General features: G+C 47.0%; 1 protein-coding gene and 1 long non-coding RNA gene across 9 annotated transcripts; one reads left to right on the forward strand and one right to left on the reverse strand.

Annotated features, from left to right (window-relative positions):
• Positions 1-4,417: 4,417 nt before the first annotated feature.
• LOC119325818 lies at positions 4,418-9,593 on the reverse strand. Of its 8 annotated transcripts, none has more exons than XR_005157701.1 (8): positions 9,326-9,593; positions 8,490-8,566; positions 7,379-7,516; positions 7,065-7,243; positions 6,887-6,992; positions 6,593-6,756; positions 5,806-6,500; positions 4,418-5,715 (listed from the first exon to the last, which is right to left on the reverse strand). It is a non-coding gene; the product is annotated as an uncharacterized LOC119325818 (long non-coding RNA). The 8 variants fall into 8 exon arrangements; XR_005157700.1 differs by having other exon boundaries at positions 9,321-9,593; XR_005157697.1 differs by having other exon boundaries at positions 9,316-9,593.
• On the forward strand, positions 4,684-8,769 carry LOC119325817 (sucrose synthase 7-like). The gene is made up of 16 exons (XM_037599540.1): positions 4,684-4,831; positions 4,941-5,231; positions 5,340-5,532; positions 5,635-5,753; positions 5,842-6,058; positions 6,162-6,257; positions 6,342-6,518; positions 6,613-6,729; positions 6,809-6,975; positions 7,054-7,278; positions 7,372-7,693; positions 7,767-8,011; positions 8,114-8,252; positions 8,338-8,429; positions 8,518-8,541; positions 8,647-8,769. Exons 1-16 carry the CDS (start codon positions 4,719-4,721, stop codon positions 8,708-8,710), a joined length of 2,601 nt encoding a protein of 866 aa, XP_037455437.1. The 5' UTR covers positions 4,684-4,718; the 3' UTR covers positions 8,711-8,769.
• Positions 9,594-13,810: the final 4,217 nt, after the last annotated feature.

Genomic DNA, 13,810 nt, shown 5'->3' on the forward strand with positions numbered 1-13,810 from the left:
GATACACGGAACCTCTAAGAGGCATTGGTTTGGCAAGAGCGCTACGTGTTCAACTGGGGAGCAGTAAAGCATTTCTCATCTTCTCGCGTGTTTTCTTCAAGCAAACACTGGCAGTATATTGGCCCTTGGTAGTAATATTCGGTTGGGCAGCCATTTCAACAAAATATGGACACAAGCGAATGACTTGATTGGATCACTGTGGAGAAAGAGTGGCCAAGGTAAAAGATATTCTCCAGACTGATAGCTTAATTTGGAAATTCTGATACTAAATTTCATGTAGCACTGGTACCTACTACTGTGTAGTGGTTGCTAATTATTGTTTGACAGGAAATAGTAGAGTTTTTCTACTGTTTCTTGTGAACAAAATAAAAATTACGGAGTTTATACTATAAACAAGTGAAAGAGAAAACGAGCGTGCTAGGATCATTTGAATTCTGAAGTTTTGGTACAACTTCTCAAAATTAGGGGCTTCATTCTGAAAATGTTTTCTATTTTTCGTGATCCAGATGTTCGAGGAAGCAGATAAATTTGTGTCACCAAGCAAAATGGCAGGTCCAGACATGTGGTGCAGAGTTTTCTTCGGTCTGACATGTCAGACACAACAAAAATTTAACTTGTAGCAGTGAAATTTCCCCTTTTCAAGGTTTTTGGATTTTATTTTATTTTGGTCAAGAAAGGTTTCTAGAGTTGAAATTGTCAAAAAAGAGCAGAAGCTAAAAGAATTTGTTGAAAAAAGCTCTGCCCAATCTAGTTGAAATGGGGTATAATCACTTCATGGTGTATGATTTCTTTGTAAGCTTTTCTTGATGAATACTTTGGGGAGTTCCGTAGATATGTCCCCTGAGCATTCCTATCATCTAAAATAAAATTATCATTAAAGGCTTCAATTGCAGAAGTGAATTGTACTGTTGATACGAAAATAAAATCCTTACAAAAGGCTTCTAGTTGCAAAAGGAGTGAATTGCACTGTTGATACAAGAAGTTGTCCAGGAAGTTCAATTTCATACATCGAGTATCAAATTTTACCCTTGGGGTGCATCATCTATTCATCTTGCTTACAACGGTGTCTCTTAACATGTTTTGCTTTAGTTTCCAGTTTTGGTTTTCTGCTTGTTTTTTGTCCGTTAATACAGAAATGGTATATTATGAGAAAAACGTACACTTTTTATGCTAATTCCAAAGAAAATATAATTTTAATTTTGAAAAATGACTTAGCAAAACATACGCGTAGCAGAAAAGTTTAACACACAAGCATATGTTTTATTTGTCGCTACGCATGTGTATACCCCTTGGTGGCTGTGCTCTACCCCTTGGTGGCTGTGCTCTACCGACATGAAGGCATGTGTAGGCTATGCTTAACATAGTTTCAAACCAAAAATAAAAACATACTCCAGTTTCAAACCAATGAACACCGTCTATGTGGTAGTTTTGTTTGGGAGGTTGTGGCATTGTGTCAAGTTGGCTCTCCATCACCACAAATACTTTAAGCTTGAGGATTATTGTGGAATATGAACACATAAAAAAGCATAGCCGCTGCCGCCGCCGTCGCCCCCGCGCTGTCTACATGCCGAGGAGCCTGTAGAAGCGGGTGTAGCCATCACCGTTGTCGTCGTCGTCGCGCGCCCTGCTGCAGCCCTCGCCGGGGTCGCCAACAGCACTTGACGGCCCGGCCTCTCCTTCATCGTCGATGTCGATGATGATAACGCCGCCCTCCTCGGCGCGGCGACGGGCCTGGGTCTCCAGGTACGCCCGACGCTGGCGGCGCACTTGCTCGCGGACGTAGTCCTCCTTCGCCCATTTCAGGGCGGACTCGTCGTTGGGGGCCACCATGGCGGCGTGCTCCGGCTTCATGGGAGCATGTCCGGCTCGGGCTTCGGCCGGACCAGGCGGAGGGAGCACCTCGTCGGTGCTGTCGCCGACGAGGGCTCGCTAATGACGCGCGAGGGCGCTGCTGCGAACGCGACGCCCGGGTGGTGTCCCCTCCGGCTCGGGCTTGACGGGGCGGAGGGCCGGCGAGCCGGAGCCCGACAACGAGGACGACCCTGGCTCCATTCGCCGCGGGATCCAGGAACTGCAGCGGCGGCGAGAGGAGGGCCGCGTCGGGTACTCCAGCCGCGGCACATTGCCGGTCTCGATGTGGTCGAGGATGGCGTCGAGTGTGCGGCTGGGGACGCCCCACCACTCGCGCCGTCCTTCGGAGTTGAGGCGGCCGCGGGGGATGATGCCGTTGACAGAGGTGATCTGCTCCTCGCGACGGGGATCGAAGTACAATCGCTGTCGGGCACGTACCTCGGCTCGTTCCGCTGCTCCTCCGTCAGTGAGGAGTGGATGCGGGCGATCTCCGCCCACCGTGCTGCCCCTTCGGGCACCAGCGGCACCGGGACGCCGCTGGCGCTCAGTCTCCACGAGCCCGGCACGCGCATGTCGGGGGGCGCCGGGTACTCGGCCTCATACAGAAGGCCCGCCCCCGGCTCCTGGAGGTGTCGGTGGCCGAAGCCATTCGCCGCAGCGCCGTCGCCAGGGTATCTCTCCGCCATGGCTTCGCTCGTCGGCGGGCAGGGGTGGTGAGGGAGCTCGCCGACGTGGAGGGGCGCCTTTTATAGCCGAAGCGGGGTGGCGCGGCAGCCTTCGCATTGATTTCCGCGGGAACCGAGGCGATGAGGTCGACGAAGCGGCCGTCCGGCTGACTCGGCAGGCCCGCGGCTATTTCGCGCTAAAACGCTCGCCCCGGCGTCCCCCGACGCGTCGCGTTCGGCATGGGTCCGTCGGCGCTGATTTCGGTCCTGAGGTGCGACTGAGCCGTTTTTTCGGCGCCAGTGCAAAAAAAAAATGTCTGAGCAGGCCGTTCTGGCCTTCTAGGGGTGCGGCTGGAGATGCTCTAACATGAAGGAGTAAGACGACACCCGCTGGACATTCCGATGGATGGGTAATACACCCTAAATTCCTTCTTTCCCTTGAAACATGAATAAAAATAGTACTACTTCATGTGAACCTAAGTTGAGAATAAGAGAGAGCAGTAGTGAACCCTATGTTTAACTCTTTTTTCTTTTCCCTCTTCTTTTTTTGCAGGACAAGGATGGAGACTTATGCGCAAAAAAAAAAAGACAAGGATGGAGACTTGATAAGCGCTGCTTTAAGACACTGCCAAGCGAGGCGTGGTCCAGTACATTGTCGATACTGGAAGAGAACCGTAAGCTTTTGTTAACAAGAAAAGAGCTGATGCCTGCTAGTGGGCCATTCATTTGGGTGTTGTTTGTTTGTATGGGCTTGATTATTTTCTTTTGCTGCTCTGGCCCAACGAGGACAGATTTCAACTCTGTCTCTCTTCTTATTCTTTCTGCATTTTTTACCAGCAACTTTCATTCGGATAAAGCATAATCCTGACCGTTGAAAAATTGGCTTCCTAAAACATACTCCCTCCATCCCAAAATTCTTGTCTTAGATTTGTCTAGATACAGATGTATCTAATACTAAAACGTGACTTGATACATCCGTATTTAGACAAATCTAAGACAAGAATTTTGAAACGGAGGGAGTATGAAATTTTCCTCATGGACTAATTTGCATTATATACTGAAAAATATACATATACATATATACATATATATATATATATATATATATATATATATATATATAATATTTTTTAGTCTAGAATCATGCAAGGGAAATTCACCTTTTAATTTTGCAAACAGTTGAAAGTTCAGATCTGGTGCAAACAAACCAAATGTGTTTCACAATAATTCATGTGTGTTTTATTTTATTTCAAGTATAACAGCCAAACTTCTGAAGCAGGACTGTTATAAATTATTATTTTCGCTACTAATTTTTCTACTCCCTCCATTCACAAATATAAGATGTTCTATCTTTTTTTAGAATAGAATCTACATAGACACATTTTATTTGATTTTCACTCATTTTAGTCCATATTGAAATGTCCAAAACATTTTATATCCATAAACAACGAGAGTAATTAATTACTAGAAGAGGGAATAAAATTGCTTGATAAACATCTCATATTCATATTTACAGGAATGGGGGCTAACATGCTTTTTTTTTTCAAACGATGCTAATTAATCTGTTTCCAGGAGTTCGTAGACATGTTTTAAGATTTTGAAGGGAAAATTTCAGGACCCTTCAGATGGTGAACCTTTTCAGTGCACGAGTGCATAGAATACAAGACTCTTCTTCTTCTGCCTGTAAAGGTAGAAACCCAAAAGGCTAAGCTAGGCTAGGTAAAAGGTAACCCATGAATCTTAGCTAGCTTAGTTATCTATGCCACCACGCCAAAGCAAACCTCACAGCCAACAAATCTTCTCCTTCCTTCTTCCTAATTTTACACCCAGATAAGATTTAATTCAACATGAAAATTATCATCTTCCGACATGAAATTAATTTTTGCATTTACAAGAGAACATGAATTAAACCGAATCTTATCTTGCATGGCATAACTATAAGATGTAAACAAATTGATTAATTAACAAGGGGAACAAAATAAATGCCTTGCTTAAAGTGTCACCCATCCTCCTCCTTTCCTTTGCTTCCTCTCCTTCCTCTCTTGCCTTTCATCTTCTTCCCCTCCTCTGAAAGAGACAGACAAAGACAGAGGAGAGCATAATTAGTTAGCTTGCTTCCACCTCCATCTCCCAGCCTATAAACCTGCCACCATTCATGCCAGGATCATCACCAAGCCAAACCATCTCCACCGCGGCGCAGCCATGGCCTCCTCCTCCTCCTCCTACATGCCCCTCAGGCGGTCCGACAGCGTCGCCGACATGATGCCCGAGGCGCTGCGCCAGAGCCGCTACCAGATGAAGACGTGCTTCCAGAGGTACCACAACAACACAAACACAAACACTCCTTTCTTCCTTTCTTTCTTTCTCTGAAATGTATGCAAACACCCACATGCATGATGGAGCGGATCCTTCCTTGCTCTGCAGGTATGTCTCCAAGGGCCGGAGGCTGATGAAGAACCAGCAGCTGACGGAGGAGCTGGAGGCGTCGGCGGGCGACGACAAGGTCGACAAGGCCAGGCTCGCCGACGGCTTCCTCGGCTACGTCATCTGCTCCACGCAGGAGGCCGTCGTGCTCCCTCCCCTCGTCGCCTTCGCCGTCCGGACCAACCCCGGCGTCTGGGAGTTCATCAGGGTCCACTCCGGGGACCTCTCCGCCGAGGAGATCACGCCGTCCGCTTACCTCAAGTGCAAGGAGACCCTCTACGACGAAAAATGGTACCGCGTCATCAATTCATTCACACATACAAGAAAGAAAGAAAGAAACCTGATGAGAAAACATATCAGAACCCAAACTTGATTGCCTGCTGCTGTTGTGTTCTTCAGGGCGCGCGACGACAACTCGCTGGAGGTCGATTTCGGCGCGCTGGACCTCTCCACGCCTCGTCTGACGCTGCCGTCGTCCATCGGCAACGGGATGCAGTTCGTCTCCCGGTTCATGTCCTCGAAGCTGAGCGGCAAGCCGGAGAGCATGAAGCCGCTGCTGGACTACCTGCTAAATCTGAACCACCGCGGCGAGGTATGCAACAACTAAGCATGCATGCATGTTGATTGATCGTTCCATTCGGCATGGTCAGTGCCGATGGTAGAATGAGCTGGTCCTTTCCTCACTTTCCTGCAGAAACTGATGATCAGCGACACCCTCGACACCGCCGACAAGCTTCAGACGGCGTTGCTTCTCGCCGAGGTCTTCGTCGCCGGCCTGGAGAAGAGCACACCGTACCAGCAGTTTGAACAAAGGTAAATGGCAGAATATTTTGTTATAATCAGACATCTACAAACATATTTGTACCTGATCGACCGATGATATGGTCGCCGGCTGTTGCAGGTTTCAGGAGTGGGGTTTGGAGAAGGGGTGGGGTGACACTGCTGAAACATGCAGAGAAACACTCAACTTCCTCTCGGAAGTGCTCCAGGCACCGGATCCGATCAACATGGAGAAGTTCTTCAGCAGGGTGCCGTCGGTGTTCAACATCGTCATCTTCTCCATCCACGGTTACTTTGGTCAAGAGAAGGTCCTTGGGTTGCCAGATACCGGCGGTCAGGTACAGCGATCATTATCCCAGAATGATAATGGAAGATATAACCCTAAATCCACAGGTCTCAATGCTTGAAACAGAAGCCAACATTTCAGTCTTTCCTTGACAGGTGGTTTACATCCTGGACCAAGTTAGAGCTCTTGAAGAGGAACTTCTGCAAAGAATCAGGAAGCAGGGCCTGAATGTTACCCCGAAGATTCTTGTGGTAAGCTTTGACCGCCTTCATTAAACTACCATGGCCTAACAGTCCAGGGAGGGGGCATCTGACAGCTGCTCGAACATCTTGCAGTTAACAAGACTCATACCGGACGCAAAGGGCACCAAGTGCAACGTTGAGCTTGAACCAGTCGAGCACACGAAGCACTCGAGCATCCTCCGTGTGCCATTCAAAACTGATGATGGGAAAGATCTTCGCCAGTGGGTCTCCCGGTTTGACATTTATCCTTACCTGGAGAGATATGCCCAGGTATGTCAGCTAGGAATTTTCCTCGGTATTGGCAACACCTTGTGAATGAACTGAATGTGACACTGATAACAAACCTTCATCGTGGTGGTTTCAGGATTCTTCTGTCAAGATTCTCGACATTCTGGAGGGGAAGCCAGACATGGTCATCGGCAATTACACCGACGGCAATCTAGTAGCATCCCTCTTGTCGAGCAAACTCGGGGTCACCCAGGTGAAAATGAGCTATCGAAACGAAATCCTGAAACAAATGTTCTTCTGTCACCACACAAATCTGACATCACAACCAACAGGGAACGATTGCGCATGCTCTTGAAAAGACAAAGTACGAGGATTCCAATGTCAAGTGGAGAGAAATGGATCACAAGTACCATTTCTCCTGCCAGTTCACTGCCGACATGATCGCCATGAACACTAGCGACTTCATCATCGCTAGCACCTACCAAGAAATAGCCGGAAGGTCGGTCACTACATAAACTAAAATCAGTCTGTCAGCAATGCCATGCAACTGATCCTAGAATTCCCTGATAAAATGCAGCAAAGACAAACCTGGCCAGTATGAGAGCCACTACGCCTTCACAATGCCAGGGCTGTGTCGCTACGCCACAGGCGTCAACGTCTTCGATCCCAAGTTCAACATCGCCGCCCCTGGTGCTGATCAATCCGTTTACTTCCCCTTCACACAAAAGCAGGCACGGCTGACAGACTTGCACCCCCAAATCGAGGAGCTACTCTACAGCAAGGAGGACAATGATGAGCACTTGTAAGTATACATATTCTTTGGTAATAGGTTTATTTATTTTTTGTTGACAACATTAATTATTAATAACTCTGAACTGTGATATGATTGAACCAGAGGGTACCTAGGGGACAGGAGCAAGCCAATCATCTTCTCGATGGCAAGGCTCGACAAGGTGAAGAACATCACCGGGCTGGTCGAATGGTACGGTGAGAACAGGAAGCTGAGGGACCTTGTCAACCTGGTCATCGTTGGGGGGCTCCTGGAACCGTCACAGTCAAACGACAGAGAAGAGATCGAGGAGATCAACAAGATGCACAGCTTAATGGACAGGTACCAGCTCAGGGGACAGATCCGCTGGATCAAAGCACAGACCGAGCGCGTGCGCAACGGCGAGCTGTACCGTTGCATTGCAGATACCAGGGGGGCCTTCGTTCAGGTAATAAAAGAACTCAAATACAGTTAAGCATGGAACCCAAGCACTGACTATGTGACTGAACCGTGTCTTTCAGCCTGCACTCTACGAGGCATTCGGACTAACGGTCATCGAGGCGATGAACTGTGGCCTGCCAACGTTCGCGACAAATCAAGGAGGACCAGCAGAAATCATCGTCAACGATGTTTCGGGTTTCCATATCAACCCGCTCAACGGCAAGGAGGCAAGTGACAAGATTGCAGCCTTCTTTCAGAAATGCAAGGAGGACCCCAGCTACTGGAACAAAATGTCCACTGCTGGACTCCAGCGCATCTATGAGTGGTACTGTACAATCATCATCTTAGAAATAAATAAAATGCACTTATGGACAATTATGCTTCTTCTTCACAAGCTAATTTAACAATGTCTTGTCTGTGATTTTAGTTACACGTGGCAGATTTACGCAACTAAAGTTCTGAACATGGGGTCGATGTACGGCTTCTGGAGGACTCTGAACAAGGAAGAGAGGCAGGCCAAACAGCTCTATCTACAGATGTTCTACAACCTTCAGTTCAGGCAACTGGTAAGTTCAGAAAAACCAGCACAATACCAACACAACAGAACCCAACCCAATTTTCACTGATGTCATTTGTTACTACTGTTTTCAGGTAAAGACTGTCCCAAAGCTGGGCGAACAACCCGCACGGCCTGCGACAGGAAGCACGGCGCCCGCTAGGATTGCGCCGAGGCCAAGAGAAAGGCAAGTGTGCCCGCTGTTACGAAATTTACTGAGGAGGTAGCGGGGAAGCAACTGACTGACCTGACCGTTTGTTGTTTCGACTCTTCAGAAGGCCGCAGACGAGGATTCAGAGGTGAGGGTTGTCACCAATCATCAAGCTGCAAAACAGCAAAAGAAGCACATCAGGTCCAAACACTGGCATAAAACTGATGAATCTCTGAAAATTGTGTTTGCGCAGGATCGCGACCAATTTACTCGGCCCGGTGCTCCCGACGTCCAACTTCTCCCAGGATGCAGCTTAAAGTGAAGACCAAACATCATAAGGACTGTGCTTGTAAAGTGACAAATGTATTGCACCCTGTTCTTGTGTGTGTGCCATTGATTTGGAAAGTTCCAATGAAACTGGAACTGTCCATGATGATTGCGAGGGTAATGCAAAGTGTGAAGAGAAGGAGAAATGTGAGCCCTCCAGGGCTTCCTCCTCCCGGCCGCTGAACCACCGCCGGTGGATCTCCACAACAGCAGCTGCTACTACGCAGATCTCCACCCCCTTCCCCACTCCCCCCTCTTGGGGTACGGCAAGCCCCTGCCTGCCTCTCCTCCTCCACCGCCGGTATGGCAAAGCATCCGGATCTGAATCTGATGGCCGGATCTCGGGACTGGGCTGGCCTCGATGAAGGGCCGCTGGGGATCATCGCCGACCGCGTCCTGTCCTACGACGTCGCTGACTTCCTCCGTTTCCGTGCCGTGTGCTGCCCCTGGAGGCAGAGCTCGGCTGATCCACACGCGCACGTACAGCCGATCGATTGCGTGCAGGTACAGGTACAGCACGGCGCGTGGATGGCTTGGCTTCCATCGATTGCGTGCGTAGGAACGACTGGAGTCTGATCTGATCCAAGCAACTGACCTGACCTGACCTGACCGAGTGGAGGCCACCGGATGGATGCTTCAGCTGGGCCATCTCGTGCAGCGCCGCCGACAGACTCCCCACTTCATGCCGCCATGGTCTCCGGCTGCAGCTTCTCCGATCCGAGACGCTCGCGAGACTTGGCGTGGTCACCGCTTGGATCTGCTCCGTCGCCGGCCCATACCAAATAACTCACTCGCGTAAGAGAAACCACGGCCTCTCGCCCGTCCCGTCCCGTCGCCCAAGTCGTAAGTCGTAAGTCGCACACGAACCTGCACGCGGATGTATGAGCACCTCTTGTATATACTCCCTCCGTTCGGGTTTATTAGGCCTAAAGACAACTTCTCTTAGACCAAGATACATAGTAATTTGCTCACATTAATTCTTCAATTCCACTCCCAATGCACCCTCTCACATGCATGCAGCCAATGAAAAAGCAGGCATGAAGTGTATTAATTTTCCAGCCATGGCACCAACAACAATGACTTTCAATACAACCAATGAAATGGTTGCATGCATGCACCTTTCCAAAGCGGGGCCTTATAAAAGGGGACATGCTTGTAATGCTGAGAGGCCTTATAAAAGAGAGAGCATGATGGAGAGAGGAAGCTCTGGAGAGGGAACGGATCGATGACGTGGAGCAATCCGGACCCTCCGTCCCTGGCTGGCTAGCTGGCTCATCGGCATCCCTAGGCGCGCATTCATTCATGCAATTAAGTGGATGCTCATGTTCCCTGCTACAACTAAATGACGTCAGTCAATTAAGCGGCCGCGGCTGCTCGATTACAGCACCAAATTGCTGTAGTTGCCCACCAGCGACACCAACTCACCAATCCAATTCAATTCACTTTCCAAACATTACTTGTTATTCATTTTTTTCCTCCCTCACTCACTTGGACCCTAGAACTAGTTCAATTCTCTGAGCTAGGTAATTCCCTATGATTTGATATCAAATGTTGATGCGCAAGGGCATTGATTCACGCAGAGAAGGAACTTTGCGTTGGCAACACATTTCTACATATTCAGCAGTATTAAAAAAACAACACAACTTTCTATATATTGACCATCAAGAATTTCTATTTCTTGTCCTCAAAACATCACAACTTTCCTACTCGTACATACATATACACAGAATCTAGATACAAGATGGGTTCTGTTTTTCCTCCTTTTTCTTCCAGCGTCTTGGCCTCCATGAACCATCTATCTATGTATCAGTGAATGGAAACAACAACAAATAAAATGCCAAGACCCTCGACCCTAGATCAGTAAGAAACAGAGATTCCGGGGGTGCGTGCACATCCCACAAACACACACTAGCTAGTTTACAAAACAACATGCATACTACTCAGTTTCAACATGTGACTCGCTCATTTCGTGAGACAAATCTTAGACAGAGATTCATGGAAATGATTAATATGAAAATCAATCAACTTGACATCAATTTTTCAACACGTACAGGTTCCTGAATTCAATAACACCCAGCCTAAACACAATTTGCAGGTCCGGCTCATTTTACATAGTGCTTCCGATCTCAATCTCGCCTCTCTTCGGTGCCTTGCCACTTGTGTCAACCCAATCCAACGACCGTCTTTTCTTGCCTTGCCACCAGCAAGCATATGCGAATGCATACCAGATCGAGGAATATCATCAACGGAGCAGCATCAACACAACATGATACCAAACATAATTCATCCATCACCAAAGGACAAATAAAATAGCTCACACTTTCCTAGATTCTCTCCTTGCTGCCTCCCTTTGTGATATCCCTGAAAAGGTGGGAGAAGAAAAGCTCAGTCACTATATATATAGAACCGATGGAAAGAAAAAAAATCGACAACATGAATAATGAGTGCCTAATAACATTCCAATGGTAGAAACAGATATACTCAGGAAAGATTGTGCTATAGATCAAACAAGCTCCTGCTGCGCAAAGTTGTGTCATGTCACACTTTCATAAGATGCATGGAAGGTCAAGACTAGAGACAAACAAAAAAACCGATCTTTACTACGGATGCAAATCATACACACCTGCAGCCTAGCCACGGGGTTTCCGTATTTGTTGTAGCTGAGGGCGCAGAGCTCCAGGATCACGCCTTTGTCGACGCTGAGCATCTCCACCATGTAATCTGGACGAGCAAACATCTGGCAGGCAGTACCCGTGGACGTGAAATAACCATAGTATAATTGGTACCTTACAGCCTGCATCAAGGATCAAAATATAAATTCATGGTCAAGACTAGATACAAACAAAATAACCGGGTTTTACGGCAGATCCAAATCATACGCACCTGCAGCCATGGTGGTTCCGTACGGCATGTAGTTGAGGATGCAGAGCTTCAGTCTAATGCTCTTGTCGACACGGAGCTTCTTCTCCCTGTAATCTGGAAACTGATGACTAGCACTAGCATCGATCTTGAGTGGAACCAGCAAGGTATGGTTTATGTGCGTACGTCTGATATGGATCATGACATCAAGACCGATTTATCAAGCAAGATCTGACATAGTGAGGAGGGGGCGGTCACAGTTGGACCAATTTCAGCATGTATATATCCTCCCAAGTATCATGGTCCATTCCACGCCGACATAGGGTTCCTCGTGCAGACCTTTAGTCCATCCAGTGGCAACAGGGTTCCTCGTGCATGTTGATTGCTTGCTGAAATACGTCGAGTGAGCCCTGCCTTCAACCAATAGGGCCACCTCCTCACACATATGGGTGTCCCCACTTCCCAGCCCAACACTCTCTAGACCGCCAAGGCGTATTCAGCGATATCCATTGCTCACTCACCATCATCTGTCCACTCCATGACACGGAACCTGATGGACATAGACCAACAAAACTTCCAAATCAGAGATTTAAATCCACAGACAACAAATTAAAGAATCAGTGACAAGAGAAACTTCACACACTGAATGTTGTATAATGAGTGATCAAGAAAGACACTAAGTGTTGGCTCCTGTTGTTATAGGTAGGTAGCCATGGCAGCAAAGCCATGAACATTACTTCTGTTGTTAGCGCCAAAGCCTATAAAGTTTTAGATATCTAGGCGGCTTGATTATAAGTAGAGAAGGGAGCTCGCAATGGAAGATGTAAGCAGATGGAGCAAGGGTGGTGTATTCAGAAATAGATATAATAGCATGGCAAAACAAAACTGATAGGAAGTATTTTTACAATATCCTAGTTGACTTTGTTCTGCAACAAACAGCAAGAAATAGTTCCATCACTTATGTTCTTCTCTTGTTAAGAACATCTCATGGCTAGCAATGCTTGACAAGTAGACAAATATGTTTACCTATAATGCCAAAACAAAGAGAGCCCTTTGATAAAACTATAACAGGGCCCTTTTGTAGCAAGAGGGAATTAAATAGCCAGCAGGAATAACTAGAGCATCACCTACTGATCCAATTTAGGCCAGATCCACAACCTAAGGGGCCATGGCTATACGCATTGCCATGACTCCATGACCACATGCTTAGAGCAGGCGCTAGAAGAGAGACTAGGCAGGACTCACCTTTAATGTCTGTAACCGTTACCGTCGCAAGGTGACAGCGGAGAGCTAGACAAAGACAACGAGACCGAGCCCAGTCTATGTGGCCAGACATCCCAATCAACTGCCCAATTACATACAACAAAAAACTTCAGTTTTTTTCCAGCGAGACAATGCGGTAGGAAACAAAATGCACAAACATGCATTTCCACTCTTCCAGATAACATAGACTCATTTCATTAGAGCACCAAATGGTACTAAGATTACCGCAATAATGCATGGGTCCAATTATTGTTTCACCCATCTGTTGCCTATTCGTAGGCATAATTTAACAGCAATTATTTAATCGAATTCCATGTTGACAAACATGGATGACCAAGAAAAAATAGTACATTTAAGTCACTGGCATATCAAAATATTGCCCATTTAAATTTTCAAAGTAAGCATTTTGGTACAATAACACATAGGGGTGCCAGAGAAGAGCCAACCTACATATGCACCACTATGATATATTAGCCACCACAAGATTATCAGCCACAACAACATGATTCAAAACCATCGAATGCCGATGTTGCATCAACACGGGTCAAACCTTTGCATCATCAGGAGATAAACTAATGGATATTCAACACATAACAAGTTTCTATCAAATCCACATCCTTGCAGGTAAAAACACGGCTTAATTCAAATGGCTACAAAATTAGTGCTCATTTTTTAAAACATAAATGCAACCATTCTATATAATTATCAATAACCATACCTTTTGGTATGTACCTCAAATAGTAGCAAAATCTTGCTCAATTAATTACTACACCAAGCCTAAGTATCAGCAGCTACTTAAGAAAATGAACCCCAGTTTAATTAGCAGCATTAGGACGAAAACGATCGAGAACAATACTAAGCATTTTGGATTTCACAATACAGTGCAATGGGGGCCATACCTCAAGTCAAGGCTGTCAAGTGCTTATCAAAAACTAAAGGTGTGCCACTGGAGGGAAATTCACAATGCA

This window comes from Triticum dicoccoides, chromosome 6B (assembly GCF_002162155.2).
Source record: "Triticum dicoccoides isolate Atlit2015 ecotype Zavitan chromosome 6B, WEW_v2.0, whole genome shotgun sequence".
Lineage (NCBI taxonomy): Eukaryota > Viridiplantae > Streptophyta > Magnoliopsida > Poales > Poaceae > Triticum > Triticum dicoccoides.